The 25,593-nt window shown below is 40.4% G+C and overlaps 1 protein-coding gene across 1 annotated transcript; it reads right to left on the bottom strand.

Moving 5' to 3' along the window:
- Positions 1-286: 286 nt before the first annotated feature.
- Positions 287-20,422, bottom strand: glrbb (glycine receptor, beta b). The gene is made up of 10 exons (XM_088294339.1): positions 20,076-20,422; positions 15,000-15,143; positions 12,921-13,027; positions 11,434-11,501; positions 8,143-8,369; positions 7,426-7,508; positions 7,184-7,324; positions 5,910-6,062; positions 3,074-3,375; positions 287-1,961 (listed from the first exon to the last, which is right to left on the bottom strand). Exons 2-10 carry the CDS (start codon positions 15,122-15,124, stop codon positions 1,665-1,667), a joined length of 1,503 nt encoding a protein of 500 aa, XP_088150465.1. The 5' UTR covers positions 15,125-15,143; positions 20,076-20,422; the 3' UTR covers positions 287-1,664.
- Positions 20,423-25,593: the final 5,171 nt, after the last annotated feature.

Below are 25,593 nucleotides of genomic sequence, written 5' to 3'. Positions count from 1 at the left end.
TACTGCGGTCTAGTGGTAATGGCCGATCCTTGGAACTTTACCCTTCGTTGTCATGGTAACAAAAGTCATACTCAGTATTAACACCACAGCACAGGTCGGAGAAAAAAATCCACCAGGCTGAAATAAAAGAGATTTAAAATGTGCTTTGTCTAGTTCATGAGGGTGTTTTGATGTAAACAAACCGTAAACATGTCACTAAGACAACTCGGAGCTGCTTTCAGCTGTGGTCAAAAACTTACATACGTCGCCGCTTCAGCACCACATCAATGATAGGCATCCCGAAGGCTTTCGGTGTGCATCACGTTACGTGAAAAGTTGTCTTTTTATTGAGCTTTTGCTTGCAACCCGCGTACACAGGTGGAAAACATCACAGTGGAGGGGCGGCAGGGGGGGCCTGTCACTCAAGAGCAAAAATATTAGGGAAATCCCCACCCGAAAAATTTCTTTTAAAATGCCTACGTAGATATTAGAGTTATATGTTCACACATGCATGCGATTCCCGGCTTGAAAAAACATGCAAAGTAACAACGGAACGCTCCGTTTGGCGTGTTGAAAATCAAAGAAATAAGGTCATGATAAATAGAAGCTATGTACATATTCTATATGTATATATAAATATATAGACATATATTTAGAATTAAAGCCAGGGGTGGGCAAGCTTTCTTGCTCAAGAGCCACATTTGATTTTCAATACACTGGTGGGCACAGAAAAGATGAATGAAGTAAGAAAATGATAAATATATTTCATGTGCATGAAAAATATGGAAAATACTTAATTTGTAATGTTAAAATAATTGTTATTGCTTTGTAAATTGTATTAATAATTGAAGCTAATAAATGTAAACGTTTTTCCAATTCCCCTTTTCATAACAATAATACAATACAATACAATTTATATAGCGCATTTAGTAATATTACCGTATCAGTTTTGTATACCAATTTAATAAAGTTATTCTATAAACTAAGATGTCAGATGTGACATGAATTTACAGTAAAATAAAAAAAAGGGCATTTTTATATACAATTAATTGAACATAATTATTCAATAAATAAATAATAAATCAAATCTCATAAAATGTACACCGAAAAGTGTTCATTTTACAGATATTTTTATCCAATGTGAAATTAATTAAACAATTAATATGTTTTAAATAAATAAAAGGCAGCAAAAGGGAACATTTAATTTCCCAATTTTAATAGGAAAAAAAATCTACATTTCTACAATCAGCATTTTTTAAAGTATTTATATAAATTTGCACAAAATATGAATAAATAGTGGGGTGTATGTTTTTAATTTTATGCGAAAAAATTCCCCAGCTATAGAATAAGGCTTTGAAATAACAAAATGTGGAACAAGTGAAATACTGCGAATATTTCCCAGATGCACTGTAAATAATTGGCGGGCCGGATTTTAAAAAGTATCAGGCCCCCTATGTGACCCCTGGCCCATACTTTGCCCACCCCTGTTATAAGCTCTGTATAGAAGTGTGCATTTGGCAAAGCTGTTGACTAAATCATCAGCAGTGAAGATAAATAACATTTAGATACGATAAATAGATTATATAGTTTTAGTTCTTTATGGGTGGGATTATGGGAGGAAGCACCAATTTATTGTATTTTTTTCTTGGTGGGGGGGTAGAATAGGCTGTCCGGGGTGTCGGCAATCACAAGTAACAGGACCAGTAGATGACATTGAAGAAGAGAAAGGAGAAGGGGAAGAGGGCCCTCGCGTACAGGTCCACGCGCTTGGCAGCTGACGGGATGACGGGCTTAGGGGGTGGTGGCTTCTTGTTGTTCTTGGCCTGCGATTTGCCGCCGCCGCCTGCCGTGTCGATGGCCTTGCCGTAGCAGTCAAAGTTCGACAGCTCAAAGTCCCGCGGGAGCGAGCCCACGATGCTGAAATCGTTGGTGCGCAGGTCCGACTTGGAGGTGCACACTTTCTTGCAGCGCGTCTCCGCCACCTGCAACCATACACCGATGTCAACGTCCGTTAACAAATCAGTCACTGAAAACTACAGTGGGATAACTCAATTTTGTCATTTTTTTAGATAAGCGCAGGAATGATTTGAGGTAATGGACCTTTTAGATGAATACTGGTCTAAATTAGGGTTGACCAATTCATCAAATTTAAATTAACAATCACAATGTAGTGGAAGGCATCCAAATCTGTCCAAGAGCCCCATTCTGACATATTAGCATAACGGTAGAGTTACAATTTTTCCACCTGTGACTTTCAGACAGGGTTCGAGTCCAAAATGGGCCATCGCTGTGTGCTCCTTCATGTACATCAGGGAAGATAAATGTGACATTCGCCAAGTCTTGAAGAAAGCATTTTTTTTAATTGGGTTAAAATTTAAAAGGAAAGCTTCACAGATATAGTTATAGTTGTATAGTTAGAGTTGTATTTAACCTTTAACCCGGCCTTTTATTTGATTATAATGCATTTTTTAAATATTCAATTTCTAAATTAAATTAATATACAATAACTTCATTTTAAAATGTATAATTAAGCAATTTTGGTTTCTAGTTTTTTCCATTTATACTTTAATTTGGATTTATTTTTCTTTTCTTTTTAAAATATTAATATAATACATTTGTTATATTATTCACCGTTAATGATATAATTTTAATTATATTTCTTTAGAATTTTACTTGCATTTTGCATTGCAATGCTTTTTTTTTTCCAACTTTTTGAACCACAAACTCAGTCCTACTTTGAAGCTGACTGTCTTAAAAACCTCATTTCATCCCCTGAACCTTTTATGAACACCTAACATGAAAATACTAAGCCTGAACCCTTTGTAACCCGAATACTGGCTCAAAGCCCTAACCCTGGCTGGAAACCTAAACATGTCTTAAAACACTACTTCAAAACCTTATTTGACTTATACGACATTCAATTGGAGAGCATCAAGACCTGTACGAGTCACTCTTCAACCCAGACTGTTTGAATATGCAGACATTTTGTTGTTGGGCTCTCGCCTGTTTTGCATTTGGCTTCCTAATCGGCCCGGGTAACGGCGACGTCAAGGTTAAGGACTCGTAAGTTCAGGTGGTAGTGGGTTGTACTGACATGCAAGGTGCTGACATGGAGCGGCGTTCCCCCCGTGCCGTTGACGGTGTTGTTCCTGGTGGCGGCGTTGGCGGCGCCCTTGCCCGCCGCCTTTTCCTTGGATGCCATCTTGGCCTTCTCGGCCTCAATGCGCTTGGGGCTGTTGAGCATGACCTGCACCACGGCGTACTCCACAAGCGAGGCAAAGCCGAAGAGCAGGCAGGCAATCAGCCAGATGTCGATGGCTTTCACGTACGACACTTTAGGAAGCTCCGAAGCCAGGGACGTGCACTCGGACGACAGCGACAGCACTGACAGGATGCCTACGGGTGGGCAAACAAAGAACGGAAAGTTGCACTTAGGAGGTGACTGGCTTTGAAAACTTCATCCTTACTTAAAACCTTACCACGGACTTGAAAACCTCATTTGAAATCCTAACCAAGATGTGAAACCCTAATCTACATTCAAAACTCTTTTATTTGAAACCCTAACCCTGACTTGAAGCTGTCATTTGAAACGTAACCCTAGAGTTGCAACCCTAACTTGAAACAGCAACCCAGATTTAAAACCCTAACCCAAACTTGAAATGCTAACCCCTTGAAAACTTCATTTAAAATTCCAACTCAAACTAGAAACCCTAAATGGAAACCATAACCCGAACTTGAAACCACAATTTGAAACCCTTGGACATACTTGAACCTGGCTAGGAATCCTTGCTTAAAGGGGAAGTCAACCCTGGAATATGTTCTGTGTGGGCCTACTAGTCGAAAAACGGCATTCTGATTAATTTTGCTTTTGCGGAATAATAGTTTCGCCATTGCAAGGGGGCGGCCACAGTTCGGTCACAGTTGCTGAGGGCTCAGCTAACGACCAATCATGGCTCAGCTTAATAAAAAAAAAGTGCGCCGTGATTGGCCATTACCAGACCACCTGGGATGTCATTTTCAGTTGCCAAAAAGTGACAAAATGGCTGGCCCCTGAGATTTCTAAAAAGAGGTGGATTTTTTCTGATTAACTTATTTCACACATGCAATATTAGTCAGAATGTCATGTTTAGACTTGTGAAGGCGCATAGAACATTTTATTGCAAAGAATTTTGGGGGGGGTGACTTCCCCCTTTCATATAGCACAGCAATGCACAAGGACGGCAGATAGCCTCAAATGACCTGCTAACTTCTTTATCGGGGCTAGCCCAGCAAATTGCAGCACTGGTAGCCATTTTAACCCCCATTAGCCAGAGTCACTCCCCTTCTATTATCAGAATGTTTCTGCAGGGAGGCAATAACATACAATATGCGCCCCCCGCCATCATTACAGGAGCTTGTTTTAATCACGCTGCAGCTTTTTTCCCCCCATGCGCTTACAGCAGGTGGCTACATTTCCTTAGTGCCTAAGTACAACTTTGGGCTATATAACACACACACGCACACACACACACAACACACACAGGAACAAATGAGAAAGGCGACACACACCTGAGTGTTGAGTGACCTGCAGTGATCCCATTTAGAGAAGAGTGACGAGGACGCGTCCATGCGGAGTGGAGGTAATGATGACATGAGGGAGGTGATGATGGACGACTGGAGGCAGGATGGAGGACACGCATGACAATATCAGTCATGCACTACCACATACACGCCTTTGATGAAAACCGTACTTTGAAAGAGTTTGAAACCCAATCCCTGACTTGGAACACTAACCATGGTTTGAAACCCTACTTTAAAACCTTAACCGTGAAATCTTGATTCAAAAGCTAACCCTGTCTTGGAACTCTAATTTTAAATCCCCATCTTGACCCCAAACTTAAAAAAAAACTTAACTCTGGTTTGGAACCTCAACCCTAATTTGAAATCACACCCCTGTAAATCCCTAACCCTCGCTGGAACATTAATTCGAAACCCTACTTTGAAATCGTAAAGCAAAAACAGTACAAAGAAATTTATATTTTAAACCTACTACACACATTTTCTGAAAACCTTACCTTGAAATATTAATAATAGATTTAAACAGTACACCCATTTTGAGACCATTGCTTGAAACCTTACCTCAGGCTTGAATTGGTACATGACACCCTAACACTGGCTTGAAACCTTAACCCAAATTTGACAATCTAATCTTATTTTCCAACTCCAATCTCAAACAAGGGATGAGTGAATACCGATACCAGTTATCATATCAGGCTTATTTTTTAGGTATCGGATGTTTATGGAGGCTGCTGATATCAGCCACAAATACTTAAGGCAAAATCAAATGAGTCCTCCAAGGCAGAAGGTGGCGCTATACCGTGACAGTTCATTAGACGCATCAGTGAATCCTCTTTGTCAAAATTTTATTTCCCCATAGTCATCCCTTTCATTTATTTTCCAAGTCTGATGCTTTTGGAAGCCACCTTATCGTGAACTCGACAATGCTGCGTTCCGGTTGCTGCTACCGTTTCAAGAATTAACCTTCGCCAGAATGTGTGTACGTAGTCCTTGACCCGCTTTGCTTTGTGAAGGACTTCAATCCCTTCTGTCAAGCACATCTGTTATGTATTGATTGATGGCATCCAGAGGTGAGCGCAAGCATGCCTGCTAGATAAAGACCTTCACGCTGTCCAGGTGATTGATGGCGAGATGGCGGCCGTAAAAAAAAAATAAATAAATAATAAAATCAAAAAATCTGTGATCCGCCAAAACATACCCCAACCTCGCCGATTTCTTTCTATTTAGTCCACAGTGGGCTTTCACACCTGATTCTCTGACCACCACAAATGTTGCACTTTTGACAACCTCCGACTGTTCTCGCTGGGATATTTATACATATTTTGTCAAGCAGAGGCAGGACAGCGCACGACCTGGGAAAATAGTCGCCTTACCCAACGGCACTCTGGCGGCACTGGCGTCGGGGTTGATCCAGAAGGACAGCCAGGAGAGCACCACGATGAGCAGCGTGGGCGCGTAGACGCCCATCATGTAGAAGCCCACCTGTCGCCGCAGGGTGAAGATGACCTCCACGCACGTGTAGTAGCCTGTCGGACCACAAGACACACATTTAGGTTTAATTGCTCGGGCTGACTATCTGAACAAGTATCAGCTTGATTAAACACAAAATGTTTTTTTTTTTAAAACACGGCTAGCCTTACTTGATTACTTCCTCTCTAAAAGAATGAATTTCCATTCAACAAGTAACGTGTACACATCCTTCACATGCATCGCGACGCCTCACTCACTTTCTCACTTGCTCAACCCGTGAAATTATTACAGTAGTATAATAGTATATAACATAGTACCAATTTACATTTCATCTCTTTTAGGCGCAATTTTCATTTATCTTTTATCCAAAATACATTATAATTAAACAATTATCAAAGCGCAGTGTTAATATTCTCAAGTCAAAAGCATGAAAGCATATTGAATATGCCTACTTGGACAGCAAAGCATGAACTTGAACTATTATACAGTTATTATTATTATTATTGTTATTATTTTTATCATTATTATTATTATTATTATAGAAAATGGGAATTCAGAAATCTTTAATTTCATTTCATTTTGCTCAATTAAAGAAAAAAAATACACATTTAATTGCATTGTTCTATTCAACATGATGTATCACTTTTTAATATCCAGTTCTGATGCTGCCTCGCCCCGCTCTTGCTCATTCTTTTCAAATGTTATCATTCCTGCCAGGACCTAAACAAGTTCATTTGATTAATTCATTAAAGAAAATTTGAAGCATTTAATCACACTTAACTAGAAGAAAAGTCCCACCGCTAATTATATACTTGAAAAATGAGAAAGTCTCGATTGTAATTCCTGAGCAAAATACCAGTAGGACATTTTTGTGACATGTCGTGACTTATTCTTCTCTGGAATTATAGCGAAATGAAGACCCTTTATCTGAATAATGACACGTAATCACGCATTGCGACGGATGTATGCTCGCCATCCGTTGGCGCCTCCGCGTCTAGCCTCGTTCATGTTCTCTGAGGTGTTAGTCTAAAGGGACGTTTGATGTAATACACGAGCGTGAATCTCAAATGAGCCTTGCGCTCCCGCCTGTCTCAAGCACGCAGGCAATCTTTGTGTCTGGCCTTGTTGCCGTGGTAACCCGCTTCCACTGCATCGACAACGCAAGTGCCGTCCGTACCTGTCCCTGAGTAGAACTTGGTGCAGTTGCCATAGTCTATGTCTTCCTGTCGGATGTCAAACTGGGGCAAGGCGATGGCGTCCATCTGCACGGGGTCGCCCGTCTGCCACATGAACTGCAGGTCATCCGTGGTGTAGCCGACTGGATTGACACACAAAATGGACGCCGAATGTGGTTGCTATGGCTTTAAAGGTAACAGGTTTTTGGGCTTTTTTTTTTTTGGAAGGGGGGTGGTGACTCACAGCTTTCCAGTTGCATTTTACACCTCTGGGTGTCCATGGGGAACAACGTCAGGTCTAGCGGACAAGACAGCGTGACGGACAACCTGCGGGTTGGAGGAAGACATTTTTAATGCCGTCTCATTTGCGCCTAAGCAGGGGACTCATTTGTGAGAGATTAATAGCCAGCATATTCTAGATCAACAAACTATGAAATTACAGCCGCACATGATTACAACCTGTCTACAGACGCCTCGGGGAAATTATCTAACTACCTCACTGCTTTGCTTTTTAGATTTTGCACGGGTAATTGTGCACTACCACAGCGTCAAGTTGACTCACTGGCAAAATAGATCCAATACAAAAATGATCGTTAAATCTGCAAGCAGCCTTTATTATTGCGAATCCTCGAAATGATCGTTTGAGGCTGTGTTCCAGCCACTTTGGGCATGGGCAAAAAATCTTCACAATTTAGCCTGCCACATCTGGGAAGGATGCCTTCTTCTAATTGGGACTCATTTGCACCAATTCCCAAGTAGGACTTCGGCAAAGTATGCGCCCTGGAATACACCAGTAATTGCTACTTCAAACCAAAGAGGCCGATTTCCTCTGCAATTTCAGGCACGGCATGTTGATACTTTCACGTTTCACATGCCGTTATGAAAGAAACATCTCGCCAATTTCATGTTGATCGGCGTAACATGACATTGCGTTCCTATAAGTATTTAACTGAAATAATACCTCATACTGATGAGCACGTCACCGTTGCGGAAGATGAATAGGAGGATGTTCTCCTGCGTGACATCGTGGAAGTTGGCGCTCTTCTCGTTGGCGAAGAACAGGTCGGGCTTCCAGAGGCATTTGAACATCTTTGGGTCTACGGTCAGCGAGTCAGACTTGAAGTCCTGCGGCAGTTTGAGCCGCGGATCGTTCCAACGCTGCCGGAGGAAGATGTTGACTCGGTAGTCCTGTGGATTATTTCAAGTAACCTCTGGTTATTTTGGTTATGTGCAAGATGGCAGTTGACATAACTGCAATTGCAATAATTACAAAACATATACTTTTTTTTGGATTATTATTTTCACATTTTTGCAGATTTTCTGATGGATTTTACGGACCAAACCCATAATTTAACCTTTAATTATTAATTAATTAATTAATTTTTCTGTGTGCACTCTATGCCTTGCAAATCTCAAATAATGTCATTTTTAAGTAAACAGATTAAGAAAAATTAAAATTTTAAAATTGTAAACGGATATTCCATTTATTGACAAAATAACCGGCAGACTAATCAATTGAAATATCAATGATCAACAAAGATATTTATTTTTAAATCAGAGATGAAAGTAAACTTTTCTATATATATATATATTATTTTTTTTTTGCGTTGATTTTGATTCTGTACTCATTTGCTTCTCAAGCACATCACATTTTCATAATGGTTGGGATACATTTAGTAAAACTAACAAGTTAAGGGCGAGGTTTAGCAACAAGTGGATTTTTTTTTCTGAAATGTCAGTAAATCACAAGGCATGGTAAAATCCATATTGCGCAAGATTTTCTAGATCTTAAAAGCAAAAAATTAAAATATCTCTGATAACCTGATCTGCTACAAAGAAAATAAAGATATTTTTTTCAGTCAGCGTCAAAAATGAGTTTAGGGACACATAAAGCCATCACCTGATTATAATATGACCTGTGTAATCTACGTGCACCCTAATTTCTCGTCACTGTGTAAAGTAGCGGTTCCCATGAATAACTGGCAAGAAACAATCACATTGCAATAAATGCCCGGAGCCAAATGCCTCGAGGACAATCGCATTTGAAACTTCTGTCAAGCAACAAGCGACCGTCGCTGCAACAGTTGCCTACATGTGTTCTTCATGGAAGCATACATAGGTTATCTGATGTTAACTTTACCCTGCACAAACGCGCACACGCACGCCGCAGACTTCATAAAAACCCTGCAGCTGCACACCAGACGGCCTCTTCACATCCACACACACAACTCTTAACAAGCTGGACTAACTCGGTTCTGTCCTTCCTGCTTCGGGCCAGTGCTACTACCAGGGAACACACACACACACACACACACACGCGTACACGCGCACCTACACAAATTAGGACGACAATCTGCTCATGTTTGGCCCGTTAGCGTTATCGTGAATTGATTGAAAGTGACATGAGCTTTAAACACACGAGACCTTCTTGGACCTCTCAAGGCTGTTTTGACCTCCCGCGGACCCAAAATGGAGTATTGTGTGTATTGCGCCACCTGTTGCTCTGGCATAAACTTGACAGGCTGGATGCACAATCCCAAGAATTTGGGAGCAGGTAGTCCTGTTTTTCTTTGATGTGTGTTTAGTGTTTTTTTTCCTTGTACTCTGATCAATTTCAACTACCCCGTCCAAGTCATCCAGCAGGGATTTTCAGCTGTCTGATGCCCTTGCCCAGCTGTCTCTCATCGTTGCAATTAGTCTATTTAGTTCCTTGGCTTGTCAGGTCTTTGTTGTGCGCTTGTTGCAAGTGGTGTCATTCCAGCTTTTTTTCGGGAGAAAACAGGGAATAAAGAATACTTTGTTTCCATGTAAGGCCGTTACACAAAACCGCTTCAAAGCGTTGAGTCAGCGTGCCAATACTGTAAGTATGTTTCTTCTTTAGTGAGATTTCAAAGGCATGCTGTCATTTCTTCGAGTCCACTCGGGGGCTGCTCTAACACACCTTTCGCCTTTGTACAAAGGAGCAGGCCGTGGAACTCAATCTTTTCTTTGGCTCGGAGTCAAGCTTCCCTTCTGGAGGGATTTAACACAGCCAGCAAATCGCAAAATTGAGGCTAAGGAAAAGAAAAACAACTGCCACAGCGTCGAATTAGTCATCCTCGGAGCGAAAAATAGATGTGCTAACGGCAGCATGGGGGGTGTGAATGATGGGAAGAGTGTTGTCGTGACATTGCGGACCCAATAGAGGGAAGCGAGGTCCGGATGGAAGTCACACATTTTGAGGGTTTCGGACCTTTTGTCTAACTCCATTTTCCTACTTTAGAAGGTTGCCATGAAAAGAGGTGTGATGCTGAATTCTCTGCAATGTTGCTGTGTGAAAGCGCATGCAGTTGTTGGCAATATCCCCATGGATGAATGTCCTTTCCCCACTGTCGTCATGGTAACGAAAGTCTATAAAGTACAGATGTGCCTCGCGATACAAGTTAAAATTGTTCTGTGAGCATGCCCCGTCACTCAAAACTAAGGCCCAACCAATTAATCAACTGGCCGGATATTAGTTCTTTAAAAATGGCAGATTTGTTGTGTTTTTTTGCACATTAATACATAACAACACAAGGTAATAAATGATGTTCCCAAAAAAATACAAATCTACCAATTCGGCCTATTTGTAACAATTTGCAAAATATGTTTTGTATATCTCATTCATTACAGTATTTTTAATTAATGGTTCTAAAAAAATGTCTCTTCCAAGTAACCGAATTATCATCAACCTCCCCAAAAAAATCTGTATTATAAAAAGTCATACAACGGCTGTAGTTGTTTAATTAGCCTGTCTATGGTTTTCCCCTCAGCATTAAGCTATGTAGTTGTTGTTAAATACAAAGACGTACTTCTCTTTGTTTTATGTTTAGCTTGACAGTCAACTTCAACTGGGAGTGGCAATAAACAGCTTGAAGCCTCTTTTGAAGACTTGTTCTCTAATTACCGTATATCTGCCAAACTGCTGCTTTTTGTGAAAATAGTTGAGTTGGTGCCACCATATTGCGCTTGTATCTCAAGTTCGCGCTTGCAAGTCAGAGCAAAAAAAAAATGTATCTCTGAGTAGCGTATCTCTGCTGTATTTTTTCCTTGGCTGTTCCGGTTGTTGTTTCCTGTGAAACGATGTCCTTGAGTCCCGTCCCTTCATTTGCATTCAGTGCGCTTCCTTTATCAGAAATGAAGCCATCCAATGAGCAAGGGCATGAGAATTTGCCTTCATACTCATGCAATAAAAAAACTGACTGAAATATGACTTGTCAATGTAAACGCTCACCATTGTCGTCTCTTGGATGGAGCCGAAGCTGTTGATGAAAATGTTCACTCGGTCTTCCACGGGTATTCCTGCGTTTGAAATAAAAGATAGCATCAGCGAGGTCATGTGTTTCGCTTTTAGATACGTAGCTTCAAATTCTGATCAAAGCAAGAGTTTTTATAAGCTCGCTCAAAGGAATGCGCAGTTTTTGAGAGATCATGACACGCTGCTAATGGATGACTTTGGGGGTCACTGGAATGGAGAGCAGATGTTTCGCTCGGGGAGGCGGTCGATTAGGCTGGCGGAAGCATGGGCCCACCGACGACTCTTGCCAAGGACCCCGAGGACGGAAAGTAGCCGTGGATCGACCCAAAGACGGCCGTTGAGGACATCAGTCAAATGCTTGCTAGTTGTTTTTTTTGGGGGGTCGTTTGTGGCTAGAGGCTGAACATTTATATCGCAGAGTACGCTGTGAAAAGTGGGATGCTTGTGCTAAGCGTTCACATGTTGTTTTTGACAAATTTGTTTAAAAATTGAAAGGCTTCTTGTGTAGGTGAGAAGGAACATCTGCGTTTCCTCAGTCGTCTTATGTCAGATATTCAAATCTATAAGGACCTTGCATCAGCATTGGACAACTTTCGCCTGTGAATTGGCTTTACAAGTGTTATGGATTGAGAGATGACATGGAAATCTACTCATCAGTTGTCTGAACAACTAAATTGACATGGGATATTAAGATGAGGAACTTTGGAACTACATTTTTTTAATAAGAAAATGTGCCCATGTAATATTGTAAAACATACAGTCTTGACTAAATTAAACAGAAAGTGAAGAAATTAAACTATTTTTTTTAAATTTGCTTTAATTTAATGGCTCATGGGCAGCACTTATAGAGTGGTTACGTGAGCCACCTGAGGGCAATACCTTACAGCCACGTCAAGTCAATTACTCCATTTTTTGCACATATTTGATAAGACTTGGCACGGAAAATCTGATCTAAAAATGTGACGTCGACCATCAAGACCAGGGGTGGGCAAACTTTTTAATTGGCGGGCCACAATGGATTCTAAAATTTGACAAAGGGGCTGGGCCAGGAGCAGATGGATGGAGTGTTTTGGTAACCTCACCTCATCGGAGAAAAAAAAATACATTTAATTTTAAATGAAAGTGAACAAAAACATTACAACAATATATATATGTCTTTGAAAAACCACAGTATTTAGAAAATAAAACAATACAGTTTATTAATTTAATTTTTCTCGGGCCGTATGTGGCCCCCGGGCCGTAGTTTGCCCACGCCTCATCTAGACTGATTTTGAGCCTCCATATTTTCACTCCATAACCACATGACTCAAAGATCTCTCCTGAACACGCTCTTGGAGTGAAGATAAATCCAGAAGAAGATGTTCCGAGTAGCTGTTGTGAAATTAGCATGACACCGGCAATCCGGCGGCCTTCGTAAAAGCCAGACAGACAGATGTGGGAGATGAAGAGGCATTCGGACTTACCTTTGAAGTTGGGCCGTATTCTGGGATCGTAGCTGATCAGTAACCTGTTCAAGATGTTACTGGTGGAATTGGCAGGCACGCGGGCCAGATCCTCGGATGACAGTTGCCTGCAAACAAAAAAAAAAAAAGGAGAGAATAGGGCCGTCACATTCCAGCTCTCCACTCTGATTCAATTAGGACTTCAGGAGGGACTACCGGTGGTGGATTCCATTAGCGTCTGGCTAAAACGCGACCACCCAAACAATGGGAACGGACATAAACTGACGTGATCTGTCCTTCAGTGAGGGAACCTAAGAGGACATCTGGATAACTTCAAAGAGCTCACGTCCAACAATCAACCATGTCTATACTGTATTCATTTCGAATGCCCTGTTTACAAATAGATGTGCCACTGGAGCGCCTGCCCACCAACAGAGTGATAAATTAAACTAAGAAAGTCTTTTATATGCCCTTTTCTGATAATTAGTCTCCAAAGAAGGCTTTCTGAAATGTGTTTTCTGAAAATGAGTGCGAGCAAGGTTTTCTGAAATGTGTCCGCTGCATGTGTCACATACGCAGATCAGCTACACCAATTGAAAAGTCAAATTTGGCGATTGGCGATGAAGTGCTGCCTCCACCAGTGAAAATACAATCCACGTCTTCTCTTTCTTATTGGCCACTGGCCTTGTTGCAACACCCCAGCTGGACCTCCGGTCGTCACAATAGCACAAGCTCGAAAATATGAACATTACTATTTGCTTATTAACATTTTTTTTTAATCAGAAATATTCAACTTATTTCTACAAAATATGACTTTGAATGCAGAATCCCACATTTTTCCTGAAATATTTTTTCAAATACTTTTTTTCAAAAATATTACGAAAATTCTGTAGAGGGTTGGTTCATTTGCATGAAATCGGATGTGCCAGGCTATAACAAACAGGATTAGCTCAGCGTGTCACATATTAAGACACGTGGGAACTGTTATATTTTGAAAAAGAAAATGCTTCATACCTCATCATCTTTCATAGATTTTGTCATGTACATCCAACATGCATGCAGATGACAAATTAGTAACGAGAAACACAATAACCAATTTGTGAGTCACTTGACTCTGATTGATGGTCTGATCTGAGCTTATCAAGAATCTCCACCCCCCAAAAAAGTTCCCCTTTTCCTTTAGAAGCGAGCCTCTGCAGCAACATATAAAGAGAGTGCGGATGTTTGGGATGTTTGGATGGCGGAGGCGGACAGGCAGCAGAAGCAGGTCTGGCAGGAGAGCAGAGAAGAAAAAGCCTCCCCCTCGTGGGTGGCAATGAAATCTCCTGCCAAAGAATCCCCGCACCCCTCTTCTCCAAGCACTTTACATGTCATTATATAAACCTTAGGCCGCACACCAAATTGGTGTGAGCGCTCTGCAGGAATGTTGCGCACTGCGTGTGTGTGTTGTTGCCATGATCAACGTAAATCACATAATTCCTGTTCGATAAACCTTTTTTTCCCCCAGCCTCGCACTTCTAACAAACATTGGGGATAAAGTGGAACCAAGTGGACAAAAGACGTAAAGTATGTTGTACACATCACACTACATTTGTTACCATTTAAGGCAGCTTTTCAATATACCGTCCATGCAGTATACATATTGATATATAACTGTATATAGACGCCACCGGGGACATTGATGAGCCATTTGCTGCTCGAACAAAAGATGTCAGACTCTCCCGTCTATTCTTCCCACACTTCATTACGAGGCTCTTTGGGAGCCAACTTTCACCTCATGGAAAATGCGAGTCATGTCAGGAGTGTGTCTGCATGCTCTTTTATCATTTCAAGCTCATCTTACAACATCGCCCTTAATAATGAATGCATTACAGATGACTGGATTTTTTTTTTTCATTTGGAATGCACTGTAGTAATAAACTAAACTAACAACCAAGGTTAAACCGCGACCGATTGTGCAGTTTGGTAAATTAACTCCTCCAAGTCAATATTTGTTTGAAGTTGTAGAGTAAAATCAAAGAATTGAATCCAACTCACAGCAACAGATGTAACATAAATCCTAAATTTGGTGTTTCTGTTGTGTTTGCTTGTTGTACTTACGACGGGCAGTAAACCTGCTTCCCTTTCTTCTTCCCCTTCTTGGTTCCTTTCTCTTTGGCGGACGCTTCCTGGAGGCAAACGCACAGGACCAGGAGGAAGACCACCAGCTTCTTCTTGACACCCATCCTGCGTGTCGAGTAGAGCCTGGCCGGGTCCGGAAATACAAATTAGGGCACTTTAATTGTATACCGAGGATGCTCCGGTTTTAAGTAGGTTGAACTGCCAAGATGAAAGACAAGTCACACAGCAACAAAATCTCCAAAATGGCTGCTCAAAATGGGTAACGTATGTTTGTTTTGTTTTTTTAAATAAACTCTTACAATAGAAATTCAGGAGAAAATAAAAATTTAATTACAATTAAGATTATAAAACGATTATATAATTGGTAGAATCGTAAAAAACTATTATTATATATAATATTTTTAAATACTACTAATTTTACAATGTCTAATATAGTGTGTATACTTAAGTTCAAAATTTGAGCGTTCTATTGAAATTGTTTAATTAAATGTTGCAACAATTCTATAGAAATTTGTAAAGAAAAAAAAAGCTTTTAGCAAGTAAACTCCTATGCGGACTCCAATTTCTTCAGACAAGGAAACTCAAATTTATACATTTGCACCGTTTTTTTAAATTATTTTTAGATCAAATTAATTACAATGGTCTGAATGATGTTTCCATTTCGAGCTTTTTTCCATAATCGAGTACATACAGCTTGGAGGAAATTAACCCAACAATATCCATATGAAATGAAGTACCACTATGTGGCATCCAAGCAGATTGTGCTAGAATGGTGGTTGGGAAATGATCACAGAATGAGAAGAAGGGAAAATAAAAAAGCTTCTCAATTAGATTGATGAACCAATACAGAATTTTTTTATCAAGAACTTAAAAATGTCGGTCATGGATTCTGTTGACCCTGATGAACTGAAACCGCCACTAATACCGCAACTATTGCTTAAACATCACTACTTTTAACGACAATGTCTGTGATTACTACTAAAGTGAATCAAACCGTCCCTTTCGATGGAAACAGGCGGCTACTAACCTGTACCAATTGGTAAACGCATCTCTTTTTGGGCCTAGCAATCATCCAACAATATAAAACCAAATCAAAGTGACACTCTCCAGGCATACACCCAATTAATTTGAGTAACGTGACTGATTCATGATTCAGTCCTCGTTGGCGCAGTGTGACCTCCAAAGGGGGGCACCTCAAATTAGTGTCCATTTAGAGGCGCAATCAAGTGTTTGACTTTCATGCTGTGTGCCGCCGTCGTCAATACAATTTGATCTTGTGTGTTTACCGTACAGCCAACCCTCGGCCGCCCATGCCAGAGAATACAAACACAGCATATTTATTCAGAAGGAACTCGTATACACAGCAAAAGGAGTCATCAATCAACCGTGTGATGCAGTCGCCATTGTACAGTGTCGGGATGCCGCAGCTATACTTGCATCCCGCGCATTAAGTATCACAGTTTATTGTCTAGACGGACTCTCTTGGCCCGGACCTCCTCACCCGCTCCTTGCTGCTCGTTCATCATCATATTCCTAAGCAGACGTCGCCGCCGCTGCCCAGTACGACACCTTTTAACTCTACCTCGCCTCGGTCAATGTTGATTTATTAATTAGGAGAGGATTTGGATCTTTCTGTCTACTGGCCTCCATCGAGGTAAAACGCTGGTAAATTTGTATCAGATTGTAAAAATATCTTCCTTGTTTTTTAACCTTTCGTTATCCAGGGAATGCAAGTGAGAACAGATTCAGATTTTCAATGCTGACCTAGCATCTTATTCTAAAAATTGCTAGAATTGAGAGAAACTTGTGCTAGTCAAGCTAAATTGGTTTTGAACAATATCTGCTTCAAATTAAATCCATTAATAAAAAACAAAAAGCGATTACGAGCATTCAAATGTAAATAATGGTGTGTCCCTACTCAAGTCGTACAAAGCTCCCACCGGTACAAGCATTATGCAAGACCTCACTTCATAGCATGAAAGGAGACATATTATACCCGACAAATTCATTGAATTAATTAATGAAAATGCAGCGGCCCTAATATTGACTAATTGATAATTTCCCAGGTAGTCTACAACAATGCCTCACTAACAGGCAATATTCCATTCAGGCTTCCAATTAAGAAACAATTATAGCTTTCTTGTCAACTTCAAGCCAATGCCGGTAATAGAGTGCACTTCAGAGAAAGAAAAAAAAAAACGCTGTTGACAAATCATTAAAACGGCGCTGGACATGCCTTAGAGCCTGCGAGCCGACCAGAAATCTTTCACAAGTGACTTTGCCTCTGGCTGGCCAATGAACAAGATCGCCCTCGTTCTGTTTGATCAAGTCAGTGTTTATAGAGCGGAGTGTGTCACACAGAGTGGCAGTCAGACACACATGCATGAGCTGTATCAAGACTTCAAGGTCAATACCAGATCTCCATATTGATGCCACATGGGACTAGTGCGACTGAAAACATTAATAATTAATGAGCACCTACACGCCTATCCATGTCCATTATTGCTGCCTCTCATTGGGGATCATTTAAACAAGACAAATTTGTTCGTGGGAATTTGCCGAAGCAGGATCCCTTGAAGCCAACCAAAATGACAGACTTCCCATTTAATTTTTGCCTTTTTTTTATCCTGTTGTGACAGGTGAGTCCACAAGAACAAAACAACATAAAGCTGCCAGCAATGATGAACAGGCCCCATCGCACATCATTTTTATGGTGAATCCTAAAATTGATCATCAAATTTGCATGCAATGTATGCATTATATATACGCCATAGGCAAAAAAAAAAAAAAAGCTTTGCAATTTAGTATAGCCCATCTGTGTAGGATACGTGATTGGGGCATTTCAGCAAATCCCCTAGTGGGAGTTAGCCCTGGAATTCCCCCAGAATGTGACATTAAACTAAAATGTCTCGGCTGACACTTTTGACGTTCCAAGAATACTCAAAATTATCATCAGACGTTGAGGTGTGCATAAGATGGATTTTTTTTTTATTTACATAGGCAATCTGCTTCTCAGCTTCGCCCTCTAATACTGATTGGGGCTCATTTGGTCCAATTCCCTAGTCGGACTTTCTTAAAAGTATCAGCTCAATATGGTGAGTTCAGACCAAAATGGTCAATTAAGGATGTTCGATATCACTTTTTTTTCAGATCAATACCAGTACGAGTATGGTACTCAGTGATACCTCTGGTACTAGATTTATTCAATTTCATTCAATCTTTTTGATGAAGATGTTGATTCGCCAATTTGTGAAACTTCCTCAGTATACTACTGCCAATGTCAGATTTGTTTTTGTTTTGTTTTTCTTTTGGCTAAAGTATTGGTGGCTGGTAATGAATATCCAATACCATAAAATAAGGCCGGTGCGGGTAGGATACCGATACCAAGTATTAATACTTGCCCATAGGCATGGGTCTTTGAGACTTTTTCATGAGTCCTGTTATGCTAAACTCCCAAATTAAATGTTGATCTGTAACTGGTGTCAGAGGCTCAATTTCTTCTAGCTTTAAGGATCGCGCTTCTGGGTACAGCTTTGAACAGTCATGGTCAGGACCCACAAAACACATGAAACCAGAATACGCATGCTAGCACAAAAACTTTTTTCCTGCATTTTGATACCCCAAAAAGGGCAATTCATTAATTAATTCACTTGTAAATGGTTCTTATTTATTTGTCCATCGATCCAATTTATATGAGCAACTATGAAGCAAAATGTGCTTACCACTCAGCCTCCATGCTGCCCACAAAGTACACATTTCGGTTAATGTGTACAGCAATCATCTCCACAAGATGTCACCTAACCACAGTGTAAATGAGGAAGCAGTACAGTAATTGCTGTCAAGGTATGTCAAGATATGTGAGCGCTATACAACTTGAATTAGAGGAGATCCATACATCTTGGAGGAGCTCAATTTAGCTTGGGTTGTTAGTGGATGTCCAGAGAGTCTTTGCACTTCCAGTGGATTCTATTGTACTACTGTAAGTCACTTATTTTTCAACTTAATTCATAGGGCACTTTAAGAACAGTAACTGTGGCTGTGCTGTACATAAGATCCAACATAAAATATGATTATTTTTTTTTAAATAGTACACAAATATTCATTAGTAAGTTATTCATCCATGCATGCATACATCCATTATCTAAGCCACTTCTCTGAGCCTATCCGAACTATCTTCGGGCAGTTGGCAGAGTACACCCTGTACTGCAAACAACCATCCGCACTCACAAACACACAATTAAGAGTGTCCAATCAACGTACCACGTTTTTCGGAATGTGGGAGGAAACCGGAGTAAAGAGAAAACCCACAACGGCACAGGGGGAACATGCAAACTCCACACAGGAAGGCCGGTGCCGGAATCTAATCCTGCACCTCTGAACTGTGAGGCCACCGTGCCATAAGTTATTAAAATGCAAAAGTAGGTAGACAGGAGTATCTCATCGGGGAAATTCTTGACAAATAATGTAGTTCTATTTTGTATAAAAACACTATTATACGCATTTTCTCTATATTTACAAGGGTATACCTACTTTTGCACTCCTTATATACAAGCGCTCCTTTTACATTGACCTACAAGAAGCGCATCGTACTGTTTATAGTGTATTTGCAGTTTATAACTCTATAGACTGCCAAATAAAGTATCCATTTAATACCCTAAACATGCACATTTAGATGATCTCCATAATGCAGTATATTAGGCACAGCAAAACCAAAATACTAGGCACTGATCTCAATGACAAAACTCTTACATGGACTAGAGGTGCATAATATGTCAAATATGTAACGGTGTAAAATTTTGGACCTTGGCGGAGGTCAACTGTAACAAAGTGCCATTCCAGTAACCCTCCATTTGATGTGCATGCACGCAATAAAGCCTGCTGCATTGGAGAGCAATGAGTGACCACCATGTTGGGGAGTGATGGGAGTGAAGCGGGGATGCCAGCACACGCAAAAACGTACACAAGGATCTACCCCCCCCCTCCCTCCCTAAAATGGCGGCCAACACACGTCACAAACGTAAACATTACGTCAAAACGTTTCGTCTTAACCGTCACCTGTCAGACGTTTGTGGAAAAACTCCCCTCCGGACCAACCGGCGAAAGCTAGCTGGGGCTAATCGTCGTTAACGGCGCCTTCCCGACCAGCCGCTGCCGCTCCTTTCCATCCTCCTTCCCCCTGGGGGGCTTTAAAGCGTCCTTCTTCAGCGAGCTGTCGTCTCTAAAGGAGAGTCACGCCATCGCGCCCAAGCGGCATCTTGGCTGCGTTCCCGCTGTTGTTGTTGTTGTTTTTGTGGGGGTGGTGGTTAGATTTCGGTCGTTCAAGGAAGCCCAAGATGGAGGCTCACTGGATGCACCTGCCATGCAACATGCGCAGTAGAGGCTGCGCAGAAGGCATCGCCCCATCAGCACCACGGAGAGAGAACGCGCCTCTAGCCCCGCCCTCTCCTGCTTTCCCGCTGCTGCGAGGAGGGGATCACGTGACTCACTGAGGATGAATCACTTAGCGAGATATGGACGCACTCCCCGGTTGCTTCAGGCGTGTCACAAAGCTCAAAATATACAGTCATGGGATTCCGTGCGGAAAGCAGATTCATTGGATCATACATAATGTATTCATTGGTGTATTCACGTGTATGTGTTGTATATACAGGAATTTGACATATGAGGACGTTTGAAACAGTCACTTAGGTGTTTTGTGAGGAAATTATGTAATTCCAAATCGTCCCTGAAGGCAACACCACACGACAGTACAAAGTTCAGGGGTGGGCACGCGTGTTGTGTTCAAGGGCTACATTTTATTATTTTAATGAAAAAAAATATCCATCCATCCATTATCTGACCTGCTTCTCCTCCCATGGTTCGCAGGCATGCCGGAGCCTATCCGAGATATATTCTGGCAGTTGGCGGGGTACACCCTGGATTGGACGCCAGCCAATAGCAAGGCACACAAAGGAACAACCAACACAAACAACCTAAGAGTGTCCAATCGACCTACCATGCATGTTTTTTGGAATGTGTGAGGAAATCGGAGCACATGCAGAAATCTCACGCAGGCACGTGGAGAACATGTAAACTCCACACAAGAAGGCTGGAGCCAGAATCGAACCCTGCACCTTTGAACTGCGAGGCCAACGTTCAAACCAGTGAATCACCGTGCTGCCCCGGGAAAATGTATACAGAAAATTTAAAAAAAACAACAAAATGATTTTTTAAACTATATGTAAATTGAGCTATTTCACAATTTCTATTGAAATTAAATCTTTATTGCCTAAAAAAATAGATATGTGCGAAACAATAATGGTGGGTAATGATGACCAGTTGGTTGCATGGCCATTTTGTGTTGGTAATTGTTGCAGATCAATGGATTTCTTGCATCATATTTTGATAATTGAAAGACAACCTTGATCTCTTAAAGATTTTTTTCAATATATTGTATAATTTGTCCATTCTCTTTAAAAATGAATATGATACTTTAGGAGAAGTGTGCTAATCCATGAACATTTAAAGACCAACGGTTTTAAATTAACGGCTGCTAGAAGGGGCCGCAATGACTATTGATTTGCTCCTTGGCCTCAGCAGCATTATGTCATCAATCAATTGACTTCTCTCCGTGACCAAAGAAGAAGAAAGTCACAAGCTCTGAATCCTTAAAAGTTTGAACAGAACATGGCACAAACCATATATGTATTTTTTTTTATTACATAAAAAAATCAATAATAAATCCCACATTAACACCTAAAAAGAATTCCATTCAAGAATGTTCCATTTTGGCACAGAACCAGATAAGGGTGCAGTTGGCACTTTTGTGTCGCCACCACCTACGGGACCGGAGTAGAACAGTTTCACAATCAAGAAAGTCAGAGGTTAGAATTCTAATTATTGAAAGGATTGTGCTTGTACCGTGCAAATTAATGAACTGTAAAGAATTAAGGGGACTCACGATGATTCTAATGTTTTTAGAGACAGACAACACTTCAGAATCTCGATGCAGTCCAACGACTGACTTAAAATTCATTGTCACTTGACAAAAACCTCCACATGCTGACTTGAGTCATTATTTTGTGCTTCCACATAATCACAAGAGCAGCAGACTGTTTCGGTAGCAATTGACATCGACCTGCATGTGCTGAGCTCTTCCTTTCAGTATTGATCGTTCACGCGTGAATTCCGCTCACTTGACTCGCTGCATCCCTGAAGCGTATGCACATTCGTATTGTGCATGCCAGGATGGCATCTGAGTTGTCATACTTTCCACTAGTGAGTTTAAGAAACAAACTGTGTGAAGGTGTAAGCATCGGCAGATGTTCACCTTCAATGCATTCTTGGGTGATATGATTCATGGTTTAGTTCACAATATTGGATAAAAGTACACTGAGGATGCCAACATTTTCCAACAATCTCACTCACATTACCAATAAAACACATTTCAACCCCACAAGCAAGTTTTGCTTTTTCCTCTGCTTTTTTGGTGAAGGTGCAGCAAATTTTGCTTTTTAAATACATTCTAATTTCTTCCACTTACCATATTAGTAATAACTTCAGCAACTACATAATTAGGACATTCAAAACAACAAACACACAAACATGTAAAATGTGTAAAAAATAAATCAATAAATGAATACATTTGAAAAAAATCGGCAACAAAAAAGTTAATCAATAAAAATAATAAACATTTCATTAAATGTTTTATTGTTGCTTTTATGGGTGACAAATGATTAAGATGAAAATGTGATTGCAATTTGTAATGTTTTCAAAATGTTCAAAATGTTTACGCACATTATTTGTTTATTTTACGTTTCCATTTCTTTCACGTGTGTAAAATTGATCTGTAATAAAAATAAATTAATGACAATATATGTTCTAAAGAAATACATTGAAATAAAAATGACAAACATCTGTTCAACTATTTTGTATTTTTTTTATATTTTTTATTTGCAATGTCATCCTCCAATAAAACGCTGTAAAACATTTTGATAAAATACATTTCATTGATACTACAAAAAGGAAATGAAATCTATTTAAGGCAAGGGAGGTAAATCTACAGCAAAACAGATGCGCTAAAACAACTGAACAAATGAAGCCCAAATTTTATTTTTATTTTATTTTTTTAACATTGCTTCACATTGAACTTTTTAATTTTAATGAAAACTAACACGGCTACTGCTTGGACACCATTTCACCTACTGTGAGGACAACCCTGCCTTGTGTATGTTTAGTTTGACAGGACGTGTCTCCCTCTTGTATACATTCCCATCAAAGTCTGCCCCCTCTGACCGTACATGACCCTCCACCAAAAAAAGCTGGGCCTTGTTTCTAATTTGCTGTGTTTATTGTACGTCTTTGCATCAAAGCCTAAACGCGTCTCGGTGGGACCACCGTGAAAGCGCCAATCAAACAAGACAAAATAGTCCAGCAGACCAAACCTGAAGGGCTGCACGAAAGTGTCTATGAGTGTGTGTGTGGGTGTGTGTGTGTGTGTGTGTGCAGGGTGTGTGCGTGTGTGTTGTGTTTAAGACATAGAGAGAGAGAGAGCGAGAGAGAGAGAGAGAGAGAGCAATGAGGGATTCCACATTGTTGAAGTGCTGACATGTGTTGTGGGCCTTTGCGGGGCTGGAATGTGATCCTGTGCTGTAGACAAAGGACTCAGTAGCCAATAGAAGAAGATGGAGAAGAAGACGAAGAAGAAGAAGAAGGAGATGAGAGCGGCGAGAGGCCTCTTCCATGTGTGTGAAATGACCGGAACGTGCTTCACTATTAGCGCTGATTATGAGCACAATTCGCAATAGGTGCCTGAATACATGCTCATGTGTGCCACTGTTTACTGTCATTTGTATTTCCAGAAGTGGTTTTTCAAATAGGATCCAAGGGGGTAGCCACAAAAATCAAATTGTCAAGTCGTTGGAGCCACTGAGAACTAGAGGGGGCAAACTCCATGTTTGTCATTTGCTGGACAGTGATATTTTGGACTGCAATACAGAGTGGAATGAAATTCAAAAAGCGTCTTCAAGCTGTTTATTGCCACTGCAATATGTTACATACCCACATGTTGCATATTGACAAGCGAACAAATAGCATTGGTGTCACAGCATTAAACCTCTTTAAGATACGGGTATTTCAGTGGAGCAACACACAACCCACTGTCAATACGTATAACAACACTGGAATATATTCTGTATTTGTGAAACTCTTCTTTGTGTGTGTCTCTATGCCTGCTTTCTACTGCCCCCAAGTGGCCAAGGCACACTACCAGTATGAACAGCAGCACAATGTCCATTGAATTGAAACAAAAAAATATGGCAAAATTATTTACATTCTATTTAAATTCTTCGTTATTGTTTTTTTTTTAATCAAGTACAATATTATAGAATGCTACTTCTCTTATTAACAATTCATTGAAAACGTTGATGTTGGTTACAATTATGCTATGTCGCCTATTTGAATCAAAGCTCACTGTTTACGTCAAGTCAAGATCCTTAAAGTAATGAGCTTTTTCAACACAGTGCCATCTGGTGGCCATAACGGGGGACTGGCTGGCATTACCAAGCTTTTTGATGCGATATTTTCGAGCTAGTCTATGTGGAGGTGGAATGGCTGCAATTTTGAATCGCACATCCATGCCAATGGTTTCAATGTGTCTCCATCATCTCCTGTCTGGTCAACAATGGGATAAAATAGAGCTGATGAGGTACATCGGGGGAGGAAATTAGGAACAGGAGATTTGGGCTTTGATCTGACAAAGTGGAGATGCCTTAAAAAAACAAAACAAAAAAAAAACACACACACAGTTACGTGAAAGCTTAAAACGTCCTGTTTACTTTTCATCTCCAATCAAGTGTCTAAACAAGAACTCTGAGGTTGGAACCTCCACAAGGGGCACATCTTGATAGGATGAATCACGCTTTATTTGGACTATGGAACATAAACATAACGTCAATATCAGGTAAATATTTATGTAAACGAAAGTCCACTCATTGATTAAACCGTCATGTCAATAATGAGCATACATATTTTTAAATTACAACTATGAACCAAGCTGCAAACATCTAAAACTTTGTAAAGTTTAAGTGAAATCACTGTTTATATATATATATATATATATATATTTATCTGCTTTTGTCTTTATCAGCATCCTGAAAATACTGAATAACATGACTTTGAGGATGTAACATTATGCTTTGTGATGCTACATAAGCAGCAGTTTGGCAAATAGTTAAGTCTTCATCGAAAAAGACACCTGAACTGTTTAATACCACTCCCAGTTGAAATTTGCCTTTAAACTAAGCATAAAACAAAGACAATAATGCCACCTTGTCTATTAAAAAATAATCGAAATGTGCCTTGAGAGCGGCCTGCTAGCTTAATGCTAACATGAATGGAAAATGCCATTGGCAACTGACAGTCAACTATTGACATCCTACTGTTAGCATTGATAGTTGTGATTGTGCAACCCTTAAAGCAACGAATATTAGACACACACACACCTACACACAAACACTTTATTGCTTTTCCTTCCTCATCATGTCACACCTGGAGACAATGACCCATTCGGTGAACGTAGACTCTGCTTCTTGCC

Source organism: Idiotropiscis lumnitzeri, chromosome 4 (genome assembly GCF_059441095.1).
Source record: "Idiotropiscis lumnitzeri isolate Australia: NSW breed Sydney's pygmy pipehorse chromosome 4, RoL_Ilum_1.0, whole genome shotgun sequence".
In the NCBI taxonomy this organism is placed as follows: domain Eukaryota; kingdom Metazoa; phylum Chordata; class Actinopteri; order Syngnathiformes; family Syngnathidae; genus Idiotropiscis; species Idiotropiscis lumnitzeri.
This window is presented reverse-complemented; position numbering and strand designations above follow the sequence as displayed.

Excerpts from the sequence above, each read along its gene's own strand:
- glrbb (XM_088294339.1), bottom strand. The coding sequence starts at position 15,124 with ATGGGTGTCAAGAAGAAGCTGGTGGTCTTCCTCCTGGTCCTGTGCGTT. Across the intron at positions 8,370-11,433 it reads CCATCCAAGAGACGACAATG|GACTACCGAGTCAACATCTT; the intron begins GTGAGCGTTTAC and ends AATAATCCACAG. Across the intron at positions 3,376-5,909 it reads TGCCGCCAGAGTGCCGTTGG|GCATCCTGTCAGTGCTGTCG; the intron begins GTAAGGCGACTA and ends GCCCACCCGTAG.